This window comes from Leucoraja erinacea, chromosome 34 (genome assembly GCF_028641065.1).
Source record: "Leucoraja erinacea ecotype New England chromosome 34, Leri_hhj_1, whole genome shotgun sequence".
Lineage (NCBI taxonomy): Eukaryota > Metazoa > Chordata > Chondrichthyes > Rajiformes > Rajidae > Leucoraja > Leucoraja erinaceus.
The window spans coordinates 9,913,241-9,935,000 of record NC_073410.1 but is presented as its reverse complement, the minus strand read 5'-3'; the positions used below and the strand labels follow the sequence as shown (position 1 = coordinate 9,935,000).

At 43.7% G+C, this 21,760-nt stretch overlaps 1 protein-coding gene across 1 annotated transcript in view; it reads left to right on the top strand.

Annotated features, from left to right (window-relative positions):
• Nucleotides 1-21,493, top strand: part of LOC129712988 (glutamate receptor ionotropic, delta-1-like) — a 539,407-nt gene extending 517,914 nt beyond the window's left edge. Inside the window, exons 14-17 of the mRNA XM_055661821.1 lie at nt 9,559-9,754; nt 12,957-13,123; nt 17,322-17,562; nt 20,853-21,493. Of these exons, the coding sequence (XP_055517796.1) occupies nt 9,559-9,754; nt 12,957-13,123; nt 17,322-17,562; nt 20,853-21,281 (1,033 nt within the window). The 3' untranslated portion in view covers nt 21,282-21,493. The remainder of the gene's footprint in view (nt 1-9,558; nt 9,755-12,956; nt 13,124-17,321; nt 17,563-20,852) is intronic.
• The last annotated feature ends 267 nt before the right edge of the window (nt 21,494-21,760 follow it).

Genomic DNA, 21,760 nt, shown 5'->3' with positions numbered 1-21,760 from the left:
TTCTGCATTCTTTAACCCTTAACGTAACCACTCAATGTACCTTATGATTATTAAGTCAGTGCCGGGGAAACTGGGATGGATGACACTTTACATAACTGCATATAGTATTCATGGCATAATAGATGAATGAATGACTCAATAGGAATTAGTAGATATGCACAGTGGTGCAGCGGTAGAGTTGCTGCCTTACAACACCTGAGACCCAGGTATGATCCTAACTATGGGTGCTGTCTGTACAGAGTTTGCACGTTCTCCCCACGACCATGTGGGTTTTCTCTGGATGCTCCAGTTTCCTCCCGCACTCCAAAGACGTATAGGATTGGCTACGGTAAAAATTGTAAATTGTCCCTAATTTCCTGAAGTAACAAAGGAGGTCCTGGCGTGGGGGGATGCTGTGAGGAGGGGTAAGGGGGGAAGAACCAAGGGGAATCTGGCACAGATACTTTGGAACTTTGTAAACGCCTTTATGGGCGACTAATTGCTTACTTTGGGTACGCAAGCAAACATTTCACTGACTGGTCACGTGTGACTATAAAGTATTCATTCATTCATTCATTCATTCACGTGTAGGATAGTGGTAGTGTAGTGTAGTGTAGTGTACGGGGTGATCGCTGGTCGGCGTGGACTCGATGGGCCGAAGGGCCTGTTTCCACACTGTATTTTCTAAACTATATTAAACTAAATCTAATAACTATTAAATTGACATGGTTGCAAGCTGATTGAGATTGGGAATTCCTGGAACCCTAACTTGCAGAGGAGATGACAAATGGAAAAGGAAGGGAGATGATCCTGAAAAACAAAACAAATGGGATAGAGGCAACAGGGAGAAGTGATCATTGCTTGGAAAGTCAAAAGCAGAATCATGGCCAATTCCTTGTTTTCTCCATCTCTCAAAAGCAGCAGGATTATATTTTCTACCTAACAATCTGATTTGTAAACTATTTTGTAACCTTTCATTATAAAACCTGTGAGCTATAAATTAATGCTTTAATGCTTTAACGTTAGCTGTGTTAATCCCTTAATGGCCATATATTTTAATGCAATTAGCCAGTCGACTGTAGTCAATTCATGCCACATACCTCTGGGACCCTGGTTCCAGATTCAACTATATCAGTTTCAATCTTTATAAAGAAATTTATTGTATTTTGATCACTTATTCTTAATGGGGTTCCTTAACTACCTGGTTATTAATTAACCTTCATTTATTGCACGATATTAAAATTATCCATTCCCTTATTGTTTATAAAATATAATCTAGAATATTAGAATTTTTACACATTTCAGAAATTTGACCTATTGACTATTACAGCTTATTAGATTTTCCCAGTCTGGATACAGGTTGATGACCCCCCCCACTCCCCCCCCCCCCCCCCCCCCCCCCCCCCCCAACCCCCCCCCACCTCCGCCGCCTTGATCATTGTATTACCATTCAAACATATGCCTCTTATTATCTGATTTATATTATATTACCGCAACTCGAAAATCGCCTGTTCTTTTGGTAAAGGTGCTACTGTTTTTATTGGTATTCATATTGGTTTATTATTGCATGTGTCCAAAATACAGTGAAAAGTTATTGTTTGCTTGCTATCGAGTCAAATCAAATCATACAGTACATGAATACAATCAAGCTGTACGTACGTACAACAGGTGGTACAATGAGAAAAATATCAGATTGCAGACAATAGTTTTACCGCATTGTGGTGTTACAGTTCCAGATAAAAAGTCCAGTGCCCGCAGTGAGGTAGGTTGGAAGACTGGTGGGGAGGTTGGTCTGTGTGATGAATAAGGTGGCACCCACATTTCCCTGGAATTTCTTGTAATCTTGAGCAGAGCTGCTCTCAAACCAAGCTGTGGTACAACCCGATAGTATACTTTCTACAATCCATCTGTGGAAGTTGGAAATTGGTGGAAACATGCTAAACTTTCTTAGTCTCTTAGAAGTAGAGGCACTGAAGTGCTTTCTTTCTAGGAGTGCCTAGTTCTGATGGGGGTTCCAACAGTAATGATAAAACAATTGTGGAGAACATCCTAAAACCCTTGTCATTTTTGGCGGTAGACATTGTGGCTTTGGAAGAAATCTTGTAAATGGATTTCCCTCCAGTTACTGTATGCTGATACTGGACGCAATTAATGATTAAGGTGATGTATTGGATCACAAACATGTGAGCTACTTTGTCCGAGATGATATCAATGTCATTGTGTGTTGCTGGAACTATAGATAATGATCTATGCAAGGAGAAAATATTCCATTGCACCTAAGATATGGATGGTAGAAAGGCTTTGTTTAGTTTGGTTTGGTTTAGTGATACAGAGTGGAAACAGGCCCTTCGGATTAGCGAACCCCGCACATGAACACTATCCTACACACACTAGGGACAACTTACAATTTTACCAAGCCAATTAGCCTGCAAACCTGTGCGTCTTTGGAGTGTGAAAGGAAACCAGAGATCCCGGAAAAACCCCACAGGGAGAACGTACAAATGCCGTACAGACAGCACCCGTAGTCAGGATTGCACCCGGGTCTCTGGTGCTGTAAGGCAGCAACTCTACCGCTGCACCACTTTGCCTCAGGATTTGCGCATCCTTAGTGCATCAGGATTTGTTCACTTGCCGTGGAATACCTACCACTGATCTGCTCTTGTAGACCAGTATTTGGGTTTCTGCTCTAGGTGGATTTCTGGTTGATAGTGGCCCAAGGATACTGACGGTGGGGACTTAGTGAGCGCAGAGTCATAGAGCACGGAAACAAGCCCTTCGGCCCCACTTGCCCATCGCAACCAAGATGCCCCATCTACTCTAGTCCCACTTACCTGCATTTTGCCAGTGTTTAATTGTTATATGTACCAAACCAGAACAATGACATACATACTTGCAGCAGAACAGGTATAAACACAGTACACAATAAAAATAAAAAAAAACAATATTAGTGCAAAACAAAGCAAAAGCTCAAAGTCTAAAATGCAACCAATACAGTTAATGGCTTGGAGTCTAGTTGATATTTGCAGTGTTTAATGGCCTGATGGTTGTTGGGAAGAAGCTGTTCCTGATCCTGGAGGAATACCACAGTATTCAGGCTCCTATACCTTCTTCCCGATGGCAAGAGTGTATTGAGAGCGTGGTCAGGATGGTGTGGGTCCTTGATGAAGCTAGTTGACTTTATGAGTGCACCATCAAGAGACCCCTTTGATGCTGGGGAGGTCAGTTCCCGTGATGGACCACATTTTGTCATCTCCTTTCATTCCTGAGTGTTTGAGTTGCCCAACCCAGTCTGTGATGCAAGTAAATGATCCCTAAAACACACTAGAAGTGATTTGGCTAAAAACCACAAGAGTTGTTTGGCTAAAGTATACAAGATGTGAGGTTTGAATTGCTCCTGAATCTGCTGATTTTTGAATTGATTATGTTGCTGCAATTTGAAACAAAATCCTCTCTTCCCTTGTGTGCTTACTGCCTCTTTAACTATTTAAGTTAAATTGATTCATTGTTTGTTTTTTGTGCATGGAACAAATTAAAATAAAAACAATTGTTACATGGTCCTGATGTTGGGGGAGTCCAGATCCAGGGGCCACAGTTTAAGAATAAGGGGTAAGCGGAGATGAGAAAACACTTTCACACAGAGAGTTGTGAGTCAGTGGAGTTCTCTGCTTCAGAGGACGGTGGAGGCCGGTTCTCTGGATACTTGGGGCTAGATGGGGCTCTTAGAGATAGCGGAGTAAGGGGATATGGGGAGAAGGCAGTAACAGGGTACTGATTGTGGATGATCAGCCATGATCACATTGAATGGCGGTGCTGGCTCAAAGGGCCGAATGGCTTACTCCTGCACCTATTGTCTATTGTCTAATTTAAGTAAAATACATTACAATGGGAAGATGGGAAGGATATCTTAGTCTACTCTTAGCACTTGTAAAAACCAAATTAGAGATATTTTTCTCTTTGTCAGCCAGACTTTGCTTTTCATTGTGCAGGAAGGAACTGCAGATGCTGGTTTACATAGCAATGTTACAAAATTTTGAGATTTAAAAAATCAAGTCTGCAATTTATCCCATCAGATAAAGCATAACAATAAGTTTAATTTGACACCAAATTCACTTTCATATCTCAAGTATTAAAAAAGTTATGACCATTTTCATACTCGGAAATTAGCATCTTGTTCCCTATTGATTTTCAATGGACATTACAAAAAAGCTGTGATCTTGGATAATCAAACGCCCATTTCTTAAGGAAAGATTAACATTTTTAAATAGCCTAAGTGTCCAAAGATTATTCACAAATAATTCACAATCTAACATGATTTTTATATCTAATTTACATTAATTTATAGGCCAAATGGAAGGAATTTAGTGTTCAATTGCTGTAAATAAATGCCCATTTAAATCGGCTTTCTAGTGGGTTCATGTGGAACGCGCCGGTTTAGAACGTTGACATAGCGCTAGATTAGTGCCCTCAAGTGCCGAGAAAAATACTGCGGGATATAAAAAGCCCAAAATGAGCTATTCGTTATAGATAATTTGATATATAGGGTTATATATATGCCCCATTTAATGTAAAAATAAGGTACATACCTTTAATTGTTTGCTCTATAAAACCCTGGGGCTGCGAGAGATTGCGAAATTAAACAGTAATTTTAAAACTATTAGAACTATATTATCGAGGCCTATAAAACTAATAATACCTTTTGCGACCGGGTCTTGCAGCGATTTTTCGTTAATGATTTACTAGGCTGAACATGTGCGATTAGTACAGCCTAGTAAAAATCGCGTTTTAAACCCGCCCCCTCCAAACAGCGCCAAAATCGCGGGCCTGGCTGAGGGCAGATTCCCAATGACGATTCAGGTAGGTTTTGTAACATACCTAGTTTACACTGACGATAGACACAAAATGCTGGAGTAACTCAGCAGGACAGGTAGCAGGAATGGGTGACATTTTGGGTTGAGACAATTCTACAGAGTCTGAAGAAGGCTCTAGACCCGAAACATCACCCATTTCTTCTCTCCAGAGATGCTGCCTGTCCCGTTGAGTTACTCCAGTATTTTGTGCCTATCTTTGCTTTTCATTCCTGTGAAGCAGCAGTGATATTTCTGGCCCTTTTTTCTGAAACACCTTTTTGGACTTCCACTCTTTCATGACTAAATATATCATTTTTTCTGCCTTTCATCCATCGCCTCGCTTCCCCCCCCCCCCTCCTCACCCCAAACACAGCGTTCCCCATATCCTCCCTGAAATGTAGCTGATGTCTGTTCAGTGTCACCATTGCTCACAGGGGCGGTACGGTGGCACAGCAGTAGAGTTGCCGGCTTACAGCGCTTACAGCGCCAGGGACCAGATTTCGATCCCAACTACAGTTGCTGTCTGTACGGAGTTTGCACGTTCTCCCCGTGACTGCGTGGGTTTTCTCCGGATACTCCGGTTTCCTCCCACACTACAAAGACGTACAGGTTTATGGGTTAATTGGCTTGGTATAAGTGTAAATTGTCCCCAGTGTGTGTAGGATAGTGTTAATGTGCGGGGATCGCTGGTCAGTATGGACTCGGTGGGCCAAAGGGCCTGTTTCTGCAGTGTGTTTTGAAACTAAACTAACCTACCCGTGAAATCTGGCTTGTGCATTTACACAGCAGAACGCTTCCTTCTGCATTTCTTGATAGCAAAATAATTAGTGTGGCAATAATGAATAGAATCGAGCCTGCCCACTGTGTGTAGGTGAAGCAAACATGCTGGTGATAAATTCCCATTGACATTTCTTCTCCCATCAATTACACCAGCAGATGTTCCCAATATCCAAGGTAAGCCTAGTGATTACGAGCTGCAGATTATTAAAGCCCAGTTCTGAGTCAGGAAGAAAGATGTTTATTCTTGGCAAATGGATCCTGCAGTGGTGGAGCATGGGGCAGTAGAGTTTGAGGGAAATTGAAGTGGCATGACTCATTGAAGGAAATAGCAAGTTACCTCGCAGATTGTGAGACATTGGGAGTTTATTGATCAGACTAACTGCGGGACAAAGAGAAGAGAGTCAACAGATTAAGGGCGATGAAGAGTAAACTGATGAAGAATAGGACAGTGGGGAAGTATTGAATATCTGATGGTGCTGGAGAGGAGAGGAAATATGAAGGTGGGGCAATGGGGAGTGAACAATAGTGATTAGTACAGGTGCCAAGGGTTATGGGGAGAGGGCAGTAGAATGGGGTTAAGAGGGAAAGATAGATCAGCCATGATTCAATGGTGGGTGGATTTGATGGGCCGAAGGGCCTAATTCTGCTCCTATCACATGAACCTGTGAGGGGCAATGGGGAGTAAATAGCAGAGTGTGGAGCGATGGGAGCTGGATAATGGGATGAGGAACAATATTGTTGGGAAATAGGGAGTGAATGGTATTGAGGGGAAATGAGGAGTGAAACAGGAGGGGCAAGGGGGAGTTAATGTCTAAATGAGGGGCGTTATGGAATGGACAGCAGAATGAAGAGGGGGGGAAGTGACTCTAGTCAGAGTGGCAATGTAGAATTAACCAGTAGCATGATCAAAATTTGGAGTGAAGGAACATAGTGTGAATTAAAGGGGTATTGATGCAGGAAATTGGAAACAAAATCTAAATGCTGTGAAACCTCAACAGGACATGCAGCCTCTGTGGAGGGAGAAGCAATTAATGTTTGAGGTCTGCCAATTTCCCTTTCAGTAGGAGAGAATATGGGTGAGAGATGTATATAACAAATGGAGTGTCTTAAGGGGTTGGACAGGCTAGATGCAGGAAGATTGTTCCCGATGTTGGGGAAGTCCAGAACAAGGGGTCACAGTTTAAGGATAAAGGGGAAATCTTTTACGACTGAGATGAGAAAAATATTTTTTTACACAGAGAGTGGTGGATCTTTGTAATTCTCTGCCACAGAAGGTAGTTGAGGCCAGTTCATTGGCTATATTTAAGAGGCTGTTAGATGTGGCCCTTGTGGCTAAAAGGATCAGGGGGTATGGAGAGAAGGCAGGTACAGGATACTGAGTTGGATGATCAGCCATGATCATATCGAATGGCGGTGCAGGCTCGAAGGGCCGAATGGCCTACTCCTGCACCTATTTTCTATGTTTCTATGTCTACATTAGCGTAAGTCCAAGTGGCGTACATGGAGTAGTTAGATTAAAGGGCCTGTCCACTTCAGCATGTTGGTCAACCACAGAGTATTAATCTTTGTGGTCCATTCTGTGCAACGTCCCATGTCCCGCGATCTCCCAGATATTAGAAAGAATGGATTTCATTACAATGGCAGCAGCATTACAACAATTCAAACAGTGCTTTCTTTCCACACGGGCTGCAACTTGAAGTGCAGTTGGTGTAATATTCTTTCAGATGCCAGCCACAAAGGAACTGGAAGATTAGTGTGTGTCGCTGACTAGCTCAGTTTATCTTTCATAATTCCTTGACAAGCATACATGCAATGAATATATACAAACATAAAAATAAGAAAAGGAATTACCAATTCAAATTGAGCAGATGAAGCTGGGGAACAGCACTCTTTGGCAGTTAAATATTCATTGATGTTGGCTGGAGTGGAGATAATCTTCTGAAGTGTGTGTACAGAGCAGTGGCCTCCCATTCCAGCTGATCTCACCCCGATGTAAGGTCTTTGACTTCATTCGTATACGATGGAAATGGATTTTAAAAGAGGACAATTGTTTTTGGTGTTACAAGAAACGGTAATCACAGCTGATAGTAAGTGAAACATGAATTAAAGAGTAAAAATGTCAGGTGTAGCAAGCATATTTACGATGCACTGCTTAGATTGCAAGATGGTTAGGTACCGGGTGATTTCAAAGAGAAAGCTTATTAAATATTATTTAAATCAATATGTACAGAGGGACAGAGTAGCAACGGTACAACTCCTCTCACTTCTGTCCCTCTGTCCCCCCCCCCCCCCCCCCCCCCCCCCTCCCCCCCAAATCTACGCACATCCCCATCACTGGACTTTCCACTATTTACTTTAATTTCATGTACCTTGTTGTGTTCTACAGTTGCCAGCCCAATTTCCGTCCTGGGATAAATAAAGTTCTATCGTATCGTAGTTAAAGGAGTCACAGGGATAAGAGGATTTAGCAAAGGTCAAACCATTGACTTTTTCAAATAGTTGAAAATAACATAAAGTGGCAGAGCTGGTAGAGCTGCTACCTCACAGCACTGGAGACCCGGGTTTGATCCTGACCTCGGGCGCTGTCTGGGTGGAGTTTGCACATTCTCCCTGTGACCTCGTGAATTTCCTCTGAGTGCTCTCCAATTTCCTGACAAATCTCAAAGACGTGTTGGTTTGCAAGTTAATTGTACCTCTGTAAATAAAATGCTCCTAATGTATAGGCAGTGAATAAGAAAGTGGGATAATGTAGATCAGGTGATCAATAGTCAGCGTGGACTTGGTGGGCTGAAGGATCTGTTGCATGCTGTTCGATGACGTTGAGCTTGGTGGTGGTAAGGCCTTCAACATTGAGCTGCAGTAGCGCTAAATCTCGACAGTTGGCGGCATTTAATGGTGCCGTCTGGCCTGGAGAGGCATGGCTTTTGGCGGTCTGCAGACGCGGTAAAGACATTGGTTTCGCTTTGTGGGTTTATGAGCCTGTAAGCTACTCGTGGAGGAGGCCACGTAGAGGCTGTCTTTGTCACCTCCTGTTCCATGCTGTATCTGTAAAACATAACAATGCTGCTTTAGTAGCTATTCCCTCAGAAGCAACAAAATATTGTTGCAGATCTTCATCAAAATAATTTGTAAATCATGTTTTAATTTTTAATTGAAATCTGTTGAACATCTTACATAATAGGTTTATGTAACAAAAGGTGCATTGCAACCAGGGAAGAGGGGTGGAATTAGGCAACGGCAAACTCAATGGTTGATCTTTAGTTTAGTTTAGTTCAGACATGCAGCGCGGAAACAGGCCCTTCGGCCCACCAGGTCTGCGCCGACCAGCAATCCCCGCATATTAACTATCCTACACACACTTGGGACAATTTTTACATTTTCAAGCCAATTAACCTACATACCTTTACGTCTTTGGAGTTGGGGAGGAAACCAAAGATCTCTGATAAAACCCACACAATTCACGGGGAGAACGTACAAACTCCATACAGACTTCACCCATAGTCGGGTTCGAACCCAGGACTCTGGCACTGCAGTTGCTGTAAGGCAGCAACTCTACCGCTGTGCCACCATGCCGCCCATGTGGGAAGCGAGTTCCCTCATTAATGTCTGTTGAACTACTTAAATGATAATTTGATCAGAATCACCAATGATTCTGATATCATTCTGGATTCTGAATCACTAATGGTTTTTGATATGTAGATAAATATTAAACACATCCATGATTTCAGAGGGATCCTTTGTTCCTTAATGAAACTACATTTCACACATGGACAATATTCCACGGTTAAAGTTGGGGTGAGAGTTGAGGGAAGAAATTGAGTCTGTTTATCCCATTAGATTCACATGCTCCGATCTCAAACAGAGTGCATTGCCAGGTTTCTGATATGGTCTTGTGGGGAATAAACTGGTTTGCTTCAGAGCAAGGTCTAAGCCTCCTTTCTTTCATCAACAGCTCCTTCCAAGACCTGGCGAAGCAATCTGAATTATCATACGGCACAGTGAAGGACTCCTCAGTCTACGAGTACTTTCAGGCAAAGGGCACCAACCCATTGGAGCAGGACAGTACTTACGCTGAACTCTGGAGAACCATCAGTAAACACAATGGTGCAGAAAACTGCATTTCAACTGTGCATGAGGGCATCGCAAAGGTAAACTTTGGACAGGCTTTCTGAAACACAGCATGGTGTCCATCTGTACAACTTGTACGTGCAAATCTCCCTTCCCTCCAACACACATTCACTCTCCATCACTCCAACTCCACGGTGGATGAGCCATTTACTTAGCTTCCCCAGCAGTTACCTTGACAAGCTGAACAGAAGCATAGCAAGGTGTCAGGGACCTGTTGCACGGCAAGGCTGAAGATAGCATTGGAATGGAATGGAATGCTTTATAGAAGGGTATGGAATACCTTATTGTCACATGTGACAAGACACAGTGAAATTCTTTGCTTGCATATCCAAGGTATGCAAATAGTCGCCACATAAACGTCACGGACAAAGTTACAAAGTACCCCCGCCGTTTCCTCCTTAGTTCTCCCCCCCCCCCCCCCCCCCCTTCCCCCTCCCACATGGCAGTTCCCAGATGCCGGGTCTTCCATTGTTCATGGCCATGTAATGGGTGAAAGAATGGAGAGGTGAGAAAATGGAGCCAATGTATCAGGGAGTGACTCATGGGCAATGGACTAACCTGTCACTTCCCGTCCCCGCAGAGGAAATGTCCCATTTATTTAGACAGAGAATGGTTATATTATTTATGTCCCCTTCAGTGTGTGGTTCTGGCAAACCTCAAACTAAATGAACAATTCTTCCTCCTCACCATGTGCACAAGCTAAGCCTGGGCGCATCATTCAGCAAAAATAGACTGAGTCAAAACTAGGTGTTTTGGCCAATTTCCACCCAGCACCAACTGAACGCCCCCCCCCTCCTGCAGCACCAGGGGAGGTGATGAAGGTGGTAGAGAAAATCGCTCATTGTTTACACAGATCCATGTGAGACATTTTGCTGATCAAAGCATTCATTTAGCAGAGAGTGCTGTGAATTGATGGAGAAAATCGATGGCGAATTTGCCGCAGTCTACATGGCAACTATTGGTGTCCACTGCCAACAGTCCCAATGTCAAGAGGCACAAGATACTGCTGTGTCTAGGACAGGGAAGCATTATGCACCATTAGAATGTGCACCCATCGATGGTAGACTTGTAATATCCCATGAGTATTTTACACGGTGTAAGAACACAGTTTAATAATATTCATAATTACTTTTTAAATAATTATCAATTAATTAATTATTAATGGCTAGCCTTTCTTATTAGTGAATCAGGTTGGTTTATTAAAGTGTTAATAGTTTGCCAAGTGAACTTGCGTTGATGATAATGTGATGAGGTATAAAATAAAGCGAATTAAGAATGAGGCGAGGAAAGATTTTCTTACGCGATGTGTGGTTGGAATCAGGAATGTGCTGTTGGAGGTTCCATGGTGTTCCCAAGAGGGAATGGGGATAAGTATGTGGCGGAGAAAAGTTTTCAAGGCTGAAATGAGAGAGTTGTGCTTATTGAGTCAACTCGGTCATGGTGGGCCAAACATCCCGCCCCCCCCTCCGTGCTGAAGTGAGTCTATGAATATGATTCTATGAAACCATAAGAATTAGTTGGAGGCTTAATTTGAACATGGCATTCATCTGTTCACTTGGTTCATGGCCTTTCAGTTCTTGGACAATCATGTATATTGTCCACAAGCGAATGGGCAAGGATCGAACTCAAGTCCTGGGGATCCACCTCAGTGAGTAAGAACAATGAGAACAGAACAACGGCTTAGATAAACATCATTCACAGCATCAGGAACAAGAATGATAAAGATTTAGTCTCTCGACAAGGCAGTGGAGTGGTTTCTCATAGATAGCTTCTTGACGTGTAGGTTAATTATGGAAATTGGCTCCAAATTAACCAAAATTGGGGAATATGGGATAAAAATATTAAATGCTGTGCCTGGTATGTTTCCACACAATCCCTAATTTATGCCAACACATGTGTGAGACTGAGAATCAATAGAAAAACAATTACAAGAACATATGGGGGGTTAATCGTAAGGCACAACAAAGTTCTCTGTTAAGAGTTTCCTGAGGATGTCAAATTTGGTCATTAATCTTTTCAGATTCACATGGGTATAGAAAACATCTGTGGTAATGTTACTTGATTTGCTTTCCCAAGGGCACTTTACTAAAGTACACAAAGCTGGGAGTAGATAGCGTGACAGGCAGCATCTCTGGATAGAAGGAATGAGTGACGTTTCGGGTCGAGACCCTTCTTCAGTCTGACGAAGGGTCTCGACCCGAAATGTCACCCATTCCTTCTGTCCAGAGATGCTGCCTGTCCCGTTGTGTTAAGGCCCTGTCCCACTTTCCCGAGTTACTCACGAACTCCCCTGAGTTTTCCCCTTGAATCAAATTCGGAGAATTACGGTAATAGCCGTTCGTAGGTACTCGGGGCTATTTTTTCAACTCGTGGACATTTTTCAACATGTTGAAAAAACGTCCCGACTTACCCGATGCCCCGAGTTCCAACGGCTGGCATTACGAGCCACTACGAAACATCTATGGGCTCCTACAAGCTCGCATCCGACATTACCCGACATTCCCCGAGTTCGAATCAAGGGGAAAACTCGGGAGTGTTCGTGAGTAACTCGGAAAAGTGGGACAGGGCTTGAACTCCAGCATTTTGTTTCTTTCTTTGGTGTAAACCAGCATCTGCAGTTCCTTCCTACACCTGAGAGTGGATAGGCAGATAACCTGTTGCCCAGTCCTTTTCCTGCTCTCTGTGGGGAGAAGTATAGAGGCCTCCTCTAGCATTCAAGTTGCCTTTCTGTCCTCCCGAAAACTCCCACACCTCCAATGCACCTCACTCATTGCCTTTTCATGTCAGTTGTTCTCTCAAACCAAAGGGAGGTCTGGGCAAATAAGATGGGAGGAATTTTTCCTTCAGCAATCCCGTGTGGGTATTAATTCTGTAATACTTAAATAATCGACTTCAAGACTGCAGTAAGATCTAATTAAATGTAGCAAATCTCTGCCGGTGCTCCTCATGTTTGAATGAAGTGCATTAGTCCCTCTGAATGACAGTAATTTATAAATAACAACCTTTTCGATCAGCAGCCTTTTGCAGTCCTGGAAACAAAACAGGTTCATTCGAGGATAGAATAATCCGTTTGCACTTTGCATTTAATTTCTCCTGATAGATTCTCTCTAATCCCTACCTTTGCCTCTCAGGTACAATTCCAGCAATGTTAGAGGGTGTAGAGATTCTGCCTCGCAATGATACGCTAATTGTTACAAATTTGATTTTTTGCTCTGCCAACAGATAAAGACGGGGACATATGCGTTCCTGTGGGATATGGCCGTGGTGGAATACACTGCACTGACTGATGATGACTGTTCTCTGACTGTGGTGGGGAACAGTGTCAGTAGCAAAGGGTATGGGATTGCACTGCAACATGGAAGTCCCTACAGGGACCTCTTCTCCCAGAGGTAAGGGAAACATCAAATCTATTTGTATTACCAAGAACTGTGATGGTCAGCTATTGTTTATAGGACTCTAAACATCCCGGTGATCTGATTCACCACCAATCTTTTGAGCAATTTTGGTCACCTCAACTGAGGAAGGATGTGCTGGCTCTGGAGACGTTCCAGAGGAGGTTCACAAGAATGATCCCACGAATGAGTAGGTTAATCTATGATGAGCGTTTGTCGGCCCTGGGCCCGTACTCGCTGGAGTTTAGAAGAATGTGGGGGTGACCTCATTGGAACGTACAGAAGAGTGAAAGGCTTGGATACAGTGGATGTAGAGAGGATGTTTCCACCAGATAGGGAGTCTAGGACTAGAGGTCAGAGCCTCAGAATTAAAGGAAGTTCTTTTGGGAAGGAGATGACGAGAAATTTCTTTAGTCAGAGGGTGGTGAATCTGTGGAATTCTTTGCCACAAAAGGGTGTCGAGGCCAAGTCAGTGGATTTTTTTAAGGCACAGATAGACGTATTTTTGATTAGCACAGGTGTCAGAGGTTATGGGGAAAAGACATGGGGTTAGCAGGGAGAGATAGATTAGCCATGATTGAATGGCGGAGTAGACTTTATGGGCCGAATGACCTAATTCTATTCCAATCACTTATGACCTTATGACCAATGATAAACTAAAATAGTTTGGCCAAAGTGATTTTGCACCTATGCACTTGCCATTAAAATTGTCCAGGTTACATGAAACTAGACTGCTTAAGATTCTGGAATACTAGAATCTAGAAAAATTAAATATATTCCCCTCATCCCCTCTTCCCTTCCTTCCTTCCTCAATACCCAGGGCATTGGCAAGTTAGGCAACCTCCACCCACCTCCACACTCAATAGACATTAAACATGTTTGTGTGTGCAGCAAGTGTGTAATGTGCACATTTAACAAGCTACCGCAAACATTGTCAAATTTCAATATGACCTCTCCCCTGGATCTCAGCGGATAGCAAATTTGGGTACAAACATTTTAAAAGTAAATGCCAGTTTGATTTGTGAGCGAATGCGAAGAGTAAGGATTGTAGCACTGTAGAGCTTATTTAAGTAATAAATTCCTCTCAGGGGGAAGTAGTGTCTGGCCATGAATGATAAATCACCCATTTATACATTTTCAGGGATTTAGTCTCTGCCAGAGTCACTGTCTGCACTGTCTGGTGCCTGGAATCAATTGCCATTTGCACTGCATCTTTTTAGAAAATATGTTCACAGAATGTTTTCTATTGAAAGAGAAGATATAATGCTTTGATGGTCTTGATTTAGGACTTGCCATATTCTATGATTAAATGAAGAGCCAACAATTTTAGACCAAGCAGTTCAGCCTTTGCACGAACCTTCCACATAGAGACTTCCTGCCCTGGTACTGATTACTGGGGGAAAAGCTAAAGAGACTTGGAATGGAAGCTCCATGTGAATAGATAAATAATTGCCTGCAAATCAGAAAATCATATGAGCCCTTTGATTGCAAGTGGCAAGAGTCCATAAAGGCTTGGATGGAGAATCAGACAGTCACAGGGCAAGGAAAGGAAATGATTGCCAGGGGTGTGAGAGACATGGGTTAGTGCGGATGGTAGACCTGATGATTTGTGGGGGGTTAGATTGATGATTTGGAGAAATGGTTGGTTTGGAAAGGTTTTGCTCTGGTCATTTGAAGGGCAAGGATGGGGAGGGAGAAGGTTTGAAAAGATGATGGGGGAGATTTGAACTGAAATGTGCTTGGGGGGGTGGGGGGATTTGAGAGGTTTATGGAGATGGTTAGTAGTCTAGGCAGGTGATTTGATGAGGTTGAGTAGATGATTTAGGGGATGCACTAATAAACAAGACAAGAGACAAGACAAGATAGTTTATTATCATGTGTCACAGATAAGACAATGGAATTCTTGCTTGTTGCAGCACAACAGAATATTGTAGGCATAAATACAGAACAGATCAGTGTGTCTATATACCGTAGACCATATATATATACACACGTAAATAAACAGATAAAGTGCAATAGGCTGTTATAGTTCAGAGTTTGTTTGAAGTTGTGTTTAATAGTCTGATGGCTGTGGGGAAGATCCTGTTCCTGAACCTGAATGTTGCAGATTTCAGGCTCCTGTACCTTCTACCTGATGGCAGCAGAGAGATGAGTGTGTGGCCAGGATGGTGTGGGTCCTTGATGATGTTGGCAGCCTTTTTGAGGCAGCGACTGCGATAGATCCCCTCGATAGTGGGGAGGTCAGAGATTTGTGGTTTGGGGGCTGATGATTTGTAGTTTGGGGTAGATGATGTGGGTGTTGTATAGGACCGATTGGAGGATCTGTGGAAGTGGGGCAGATAATTTAGGTGTTGGAAGATGATTTGGGGTTGGGCTAATTTGGAATATGGACTAATGTTTGAGCGGGCTTGAGTTAATGATTTTAAGGGGTTGGGATTATGATATGGGGGTTGGGCAGATAATTTGGGGGAATTCTTCCGAAGATTTGAGGTACTTCAACTGATGATTTAGAGGATTGGTCTTGTGAATTGAAGAGGTGTCAGGCAAAGTTTGTGGAAATGGGCAGATAATATGAGGAGATCAGACTTCTGACTGGGATGGAGCCAAGCAAATTGTTGATGGAGCCATTGGACAGAAACCTGGGGGCACCTTGAAGATGATCACAGGGCGGACCAGGCAGGTGACCCGGAAAGGTCAGTCACAGTCAAGCAGATAATGGATGAATAATACTAAATCCGTAGATGCACAATTTGGCATCTTTATGTGTTATTCATCAACATCCTCATGATAGCATGAGCTACACACACAAAGAATGGTTTTGGCTTTGATCAGAAATTGTTCCCCCAAGTACAAATAAATGAGCTCCCCAGGATAGAAGTCGTACAACAGAGATTCAAAAACCAGGTTAGATCATGTGCAGGTGTCCCAGCACCAGATCTTTGGCAGGGTATGTTAGCCTTGGAGGGAGTGCAATATAGATTTATGAATGAAATCTGGGCTCCAATGAGTAAGGACTACAGGACAGCATCCTGCGTTCCCCAGAATTTAGTGGGAACAATTTTACTGAAGCTTTTAAGGTATAAATGAAGGCAAATATGGTGGAAAGAGCCCAGGGCAATGGTATAGTCTAGAAATGCAGATGGATGCAGATCAGCACAAATGCATTACATAGAAACATAGAAAATAGGTGCAGGAGTAGGCCATTCGGCCCTTCGAGCCTGCACCGCCATTCAATATGATCATGGCTGATCATCCAACTCAGTATCCTGTACCTGCCTTCTCTCCATACCACCTGACCCCTTTAGCCACAAGGGCCACATCTAACTCCCTCTTAAATATAGCCAATGAACTGGCCTCAACTACCTTCTGTGGCAGAGAATTCCAGAGATTTACCACTCTCTGTGTGAAAAATGTTTTCCTCATCTCGGTCCTAAAAGATTTTCCTCTTATCCTTAAACTGTGACCCCTTGTTCTGGACTTCCCCAACATCGGGAACAATCATTCCTGCATCTATCCTGTCCAACCCCTTAAGAATTTTGTAAGTTTCTATAAGATCCCCCCTCAATCTTCTAAATTCTAGCGAGTACAAACCGAGTCTATCCAGCCTTTTTTCATATGAAAGTCCTGACATCCCAGGAATCAGTCTGGTGAACCCTCTCTGTACTCCCTCTAAGGCAAGAATGTCTTTCCTCAGATTAGGAGACCAAAATTACAGTGTTGCCCACTACCTTTAGCCTTGTCCTTGGAATGGGATATCAACCTAGATCATCCCTAGATCATGTGCTGTCAGTGAACCATAGTTACCTAGCTTGCAGGGGTACTGTACGTTGGACTGGCAAAATTTCACATAGTGAACGATTTTTGCAACAAAAATCGTTGAAATGAAATTATGTTTTGAAAAATCAGTTTTGGACAAGTTGTTCTCAGTGTGAGAGACCCATTAACAAAGGAGCGGCATTTTAGGAATACTATCGGAAATCAGCAACAAACATATTCTAATGAGCAATAGAGTTAGGTCCCGCAGGTAATTCTGAATGGCATCCATGAATAACAGCAGGTAATTATGAATGGCTTCAAGCTACTCTTCGGAGCTTGGTAACGGAGAGGAAGAATCGAGTGTGATGATGTTTGAGTGTTGTGTTGGAGTTTGTGAGCAATGGTAGTGTGACTGATACTCTACCCCATCTGTGTGCAGGATTCTGGAGTTGCAGGACACTGGGGATCTGGACGTCTTCAAGCAGAAATGGTGGCCAAAGATGGGTCGGTGTAATCTGAAGTCTCTCTCCGGTGGCCATCCAGATGGACAGGCACTCAAACTGCAGAGCTTTGCTGGTGTCTTCTGCATCTTGGCAGCAGGACTTCTTCTCGCCTGCCTTGTGGCAGCTTTGGAAATCTGGTGGACCAGCAATCGATGCCATCAGCAAAGTCCCAAGGAGGTAAATCTAACTGGCAGGTTTGTTCTAGTTTTTAGTTTTAGCGTTAAATTGTGGAAACAGGCCCTTCGGCCCACCGAGTCCATGCCGACCAACAATCTCCCGTACATTAGTTCTGTCTTATCCCATTTCACATCGGACACACCAGGAGCGATTTACAAAAGCCAATCAACTTACAAATCTGCATATCTTTGGCAAATGTGGGAGGAAAACATCTTTTTCATTATTCCTTCCAAAGTGGATAGCCTCACATATTCCTACATTATCCTCCATCTACCGACTTCTTGGAGTTCGCTAACTTATCTGTATCTTTGCGGGCTTCTCTTCCCAACTTGTTAACCCATTTATCTTGTTTCATCCGAAAAGCTAGCTGCAGTACCCTCGTCCCTTCATCCCAGTCATCAATATAGGTTACAATTAGTTGACTCCAGTAACATTCCCTGTGGAATCACACTGGTCATTGACAGACGATCTGCGAATGTCCCATCTATCCTACCTTACTGCTTTCTGTTAGTTGGCCACTCTTCTATCCATGTTATATATTTTACCCTCAACCATGCACTCTAACTTGGTGCACTAACTCATTATGTGATTAGCTTCAGGAGGTCCAAATACATTTCATCCATTGCTTCCCTTTTATCCACCTGTTTGTAATACCTGCAAAGAACTCTAGCAAACTTGTCAAACATTATGTTCAAGAAGGAACTGCAGATGCTGGAATATCGAAGGTAGACAAAATTGCTGGAGAAACTCAGCGGGTGCGGCAGCATCTATGGAGCGAAGGAAATAGGCAACGTTTCGGCCCGAAACATTGCCTATTTCCTTCGCTCCATAGATGCTGCCACACCCGCTGAGTTTCTCCAGCAATTTTGTCAAACATTATTTCCCTTTCCAATGTTGACTCTGCTTGAGGATGACACAAAATGCTGGAGTAACTCAGCAGGTCAGGCAGCATCTCTGGAGCAAAAGGATAGGTGACATTTCGAGTGGGGACCCTTCTTCAGACTGAAGCCTGAAGTCAGAAGAAGAGTTGTGACCCAAAACGTCACCTCTCATTTTCTCTCCAGTGAAGCTGCCAAACCTGCTGAGTTATTCCTGCATTGTGTGTCTATCTTTGGTACAAACCTTCACCTGCTTTTCTTTTTTTGCTACATTTTGACTCTTGTTTGATTCACTGAATTTCTAAATGACGTGCTATTATCTGCTCATTAGTGGTTTTCTGTGATTTCCCATGGACAGATGCTTCACTAACTTATCTATAAATTCTCTCCACCTGTCACTCTCCTTTCCAAAATAACAATATTTGTTGTATTCTAATCCTCCGAGACTGCAGAATCCAGAGATTACAATTAACATACCCAATATCATTGCAGTCCCTTACTGTACTTTAAGAACCTAAGATCAAGCCGATTTGCACGTCAATTACGCGACATCATTTACGTGTTACACCGCGCGCGTCGTGGCGCTTACACGATACGCGCATGGTACGCATTACGCGTGCATGGTGCGTGGTGACATAGGACATAGGTGACGTGGTGACTATTTTTCAAAATAGACTTTATTCATTGATAAATATATACAATTCCTGAACCATTCAAACAAACAAAATTCATCCGACATTTTCGGAGACTATGCAAATTTTTTCAGTACAATTTTTTTACCTTTTTCAAATTTCACCAAACAGTCCCCCTCCCGTGCCACTCTGTGGCCCCTGTCCAAGTAATAAATATATACAGTGTTTACAGTGCGAAAATCCCATTTGACATTTTCACTTCCACAAATAATGTTCCCCACCCGTGCCACTCATGTGGCCCCCTGGCGTGGGATACCTTCCCTTAATTTAATTTGAGGGGCGTCTCCACCATACCGTGCCCCCCATGTCCAGCAGCGGAAGGACCCTAGACTGTGGCCCTCCCCCACCGAGCCTTGGCGTTGGCTGCACCAAGCCTCAGCGAGTCCCTTAGCACGTACTCCTGCAGTCTGCAGTGGGCCAGTCGGCAACATTCCCTGATAAGAACAGATTGACGCCCACGTAGTACAGGCCCTTTACTTTGTCCAATAGTTTCCTTCTTGTAAAATAAATAGTTCAGTGTTCCTCCTCCTCGTATAGCCGTGATTAACTGTTATTATTAGAATAATCTTAATGTTTTAAGACTAATCCAATATAATTACCTTCAAAGTCTGCCATTTCTCTGCTTTTCGTTACTAATTCCCCAGTTATCCTCCTAGGGACCAGTTGTTTATTTTAGTTACTCTCTATTTATATATTCGAAGAAGGTCTTACTTCCTGCTTTGATGGTGTTTGCCAGAGAGCAGCGGTGTTGGGTTACAATGGGAATCGAGGTCACAATGTAGCAGAACCACATGGATTTGCAAATCTCGGATGTATTCAATTCAAAAACTTCAGTCTCAGGAGCAAGTCAACCCATGCTTCAAAGAAACTACTTCATCTTTTGGTCATGAAGCAAGCCAGCAACCCCCAGGTCCAGGCACTTTATATTCCATTGGGATTTCTTGTGCATGTCCTTCAGGACAAAACAGCCCTCCCACCTGGCAGCTTACTTTCTGCATTTACAGCCGAGAAACATCCTCAGTGGCAGAAGGTTAAAACACCAGCAACTGTGTGAAGGGCAAAGAATTCCCCAAACTCCCTTGCCTGGACCTCTTATACTTGTTCCCCCTTCCCCTTTCATTTTGCTCACCCTCCCTCTCTACCCCAATCTCTCAGTCCCCTACCCTCCCGTGTTCCCATAGTTTCTCCACACACTGTCCCTGTCCCCTGCTCCATTGCCCCTTCCATCCCTTGCTCTCCATCCTCTTGCTCTCTCCCACTCCATCACTCCTCCCTCCATTATTCCATTTCCCTTGCTTCTTTCTTCTATCCTCCATTTCCTTTAACGCTCCTACCCTTTGTTCACCTCTCCCATTCCCTGTCCCCTCTCCCCTCTCCCCTCTCCCCTCTCCCCCTCCTCCCTCTCTCTCCCTCCCTCTCTCTCCCCTCCCCCTCCCCCCCCCTCCCTCTCTCCATCCTTCTCCCCCTATCCCTCTCCCCTATCCCTTCCCTATCTCTCTCCCCTATCTCTCCCTCTCTCTTCCTCCCACCCTCTCCCACTATCTCTCTCCCCGTCTCTCTCTCTCCCCTCTCTCTGTCACACATACACACACACACACACACCATGTCTCACTCTACACCCTGTTCTCTCCCTGTCTAACCACACACATACTCCCCTCCCATCTCCCCTGGTCCTCCTCTGGCTCCCCTGGCTCAGTCTAACGAGATGTTTCTTGTTCAGGATAAGGAGGTGAACCTGGAGCAGGTGCACCACCGCATGGACAGCCTGATGGACGACGACATGGCCCACAAGCAGATCTCGGCCGCCTCCATCGACATCTCTGCTCTGGATATCGGCAGCAGGCAGGCAGGCCAGGGCATGGAGCCCGTGCGGGATTACCAGAACACCCACATTTCAGTCAGCACTTTTTTACCAGAACAGTCTCATGGTACAAGCAGGAAGCTCTCCTCCCTGGCCAGCACCAACCTGTCTCTGCCTCTCAGCAGTTCAGCCACACTGCCGTCCATACAGTGCAAGCATCGATCACCAAACGGAGGACTCTTTCGCCAAAGCCCAGTCAAGGCACCGATGCCCATGTCATTCCAGTCTGTGTCAGGTCCTGGGGGGCTCCCAGACGCGATGGAGCCTTCCCACGGGACCTCCATATAACTTCAAAACGCCGCATGGCAACATTTTTAATATAAAAAATTTACAAAAAAAAATCTAGCATTTTCATGTAAATACTTGTAAATAATTCAAGAATGAAGTGGGGTAAAGTGTATTTTGAATATTCTCAATTTTTGAAGTCAGTAGATCATGTATGAATGGCTTTGTAAATTTTGTTCTATACAAATAAAAAGCAGAATTACTTGTGACGGTTATTTGGGGTGTGCAAGGGCTTTTCTTGCTCAGTGGGGATTCATTAAATTGTTCAGCGACTTCCTAATTTGCAGTGGCTTAGAAATTAGATTGCAACTCGCTGCATGGTTTGAACCCCATGCAATGGACAATCTGTTTCCTCCACTCAGGAAGTTCACAGGGGATTTCTAGTTAGGATGCACATTAGTACATCTCATGACATCAGACCTTTTTGCCAAGAAAAATTGGAGTTCCCATATCAAAGAAGCAGCCACTGTTTAACTCAAACC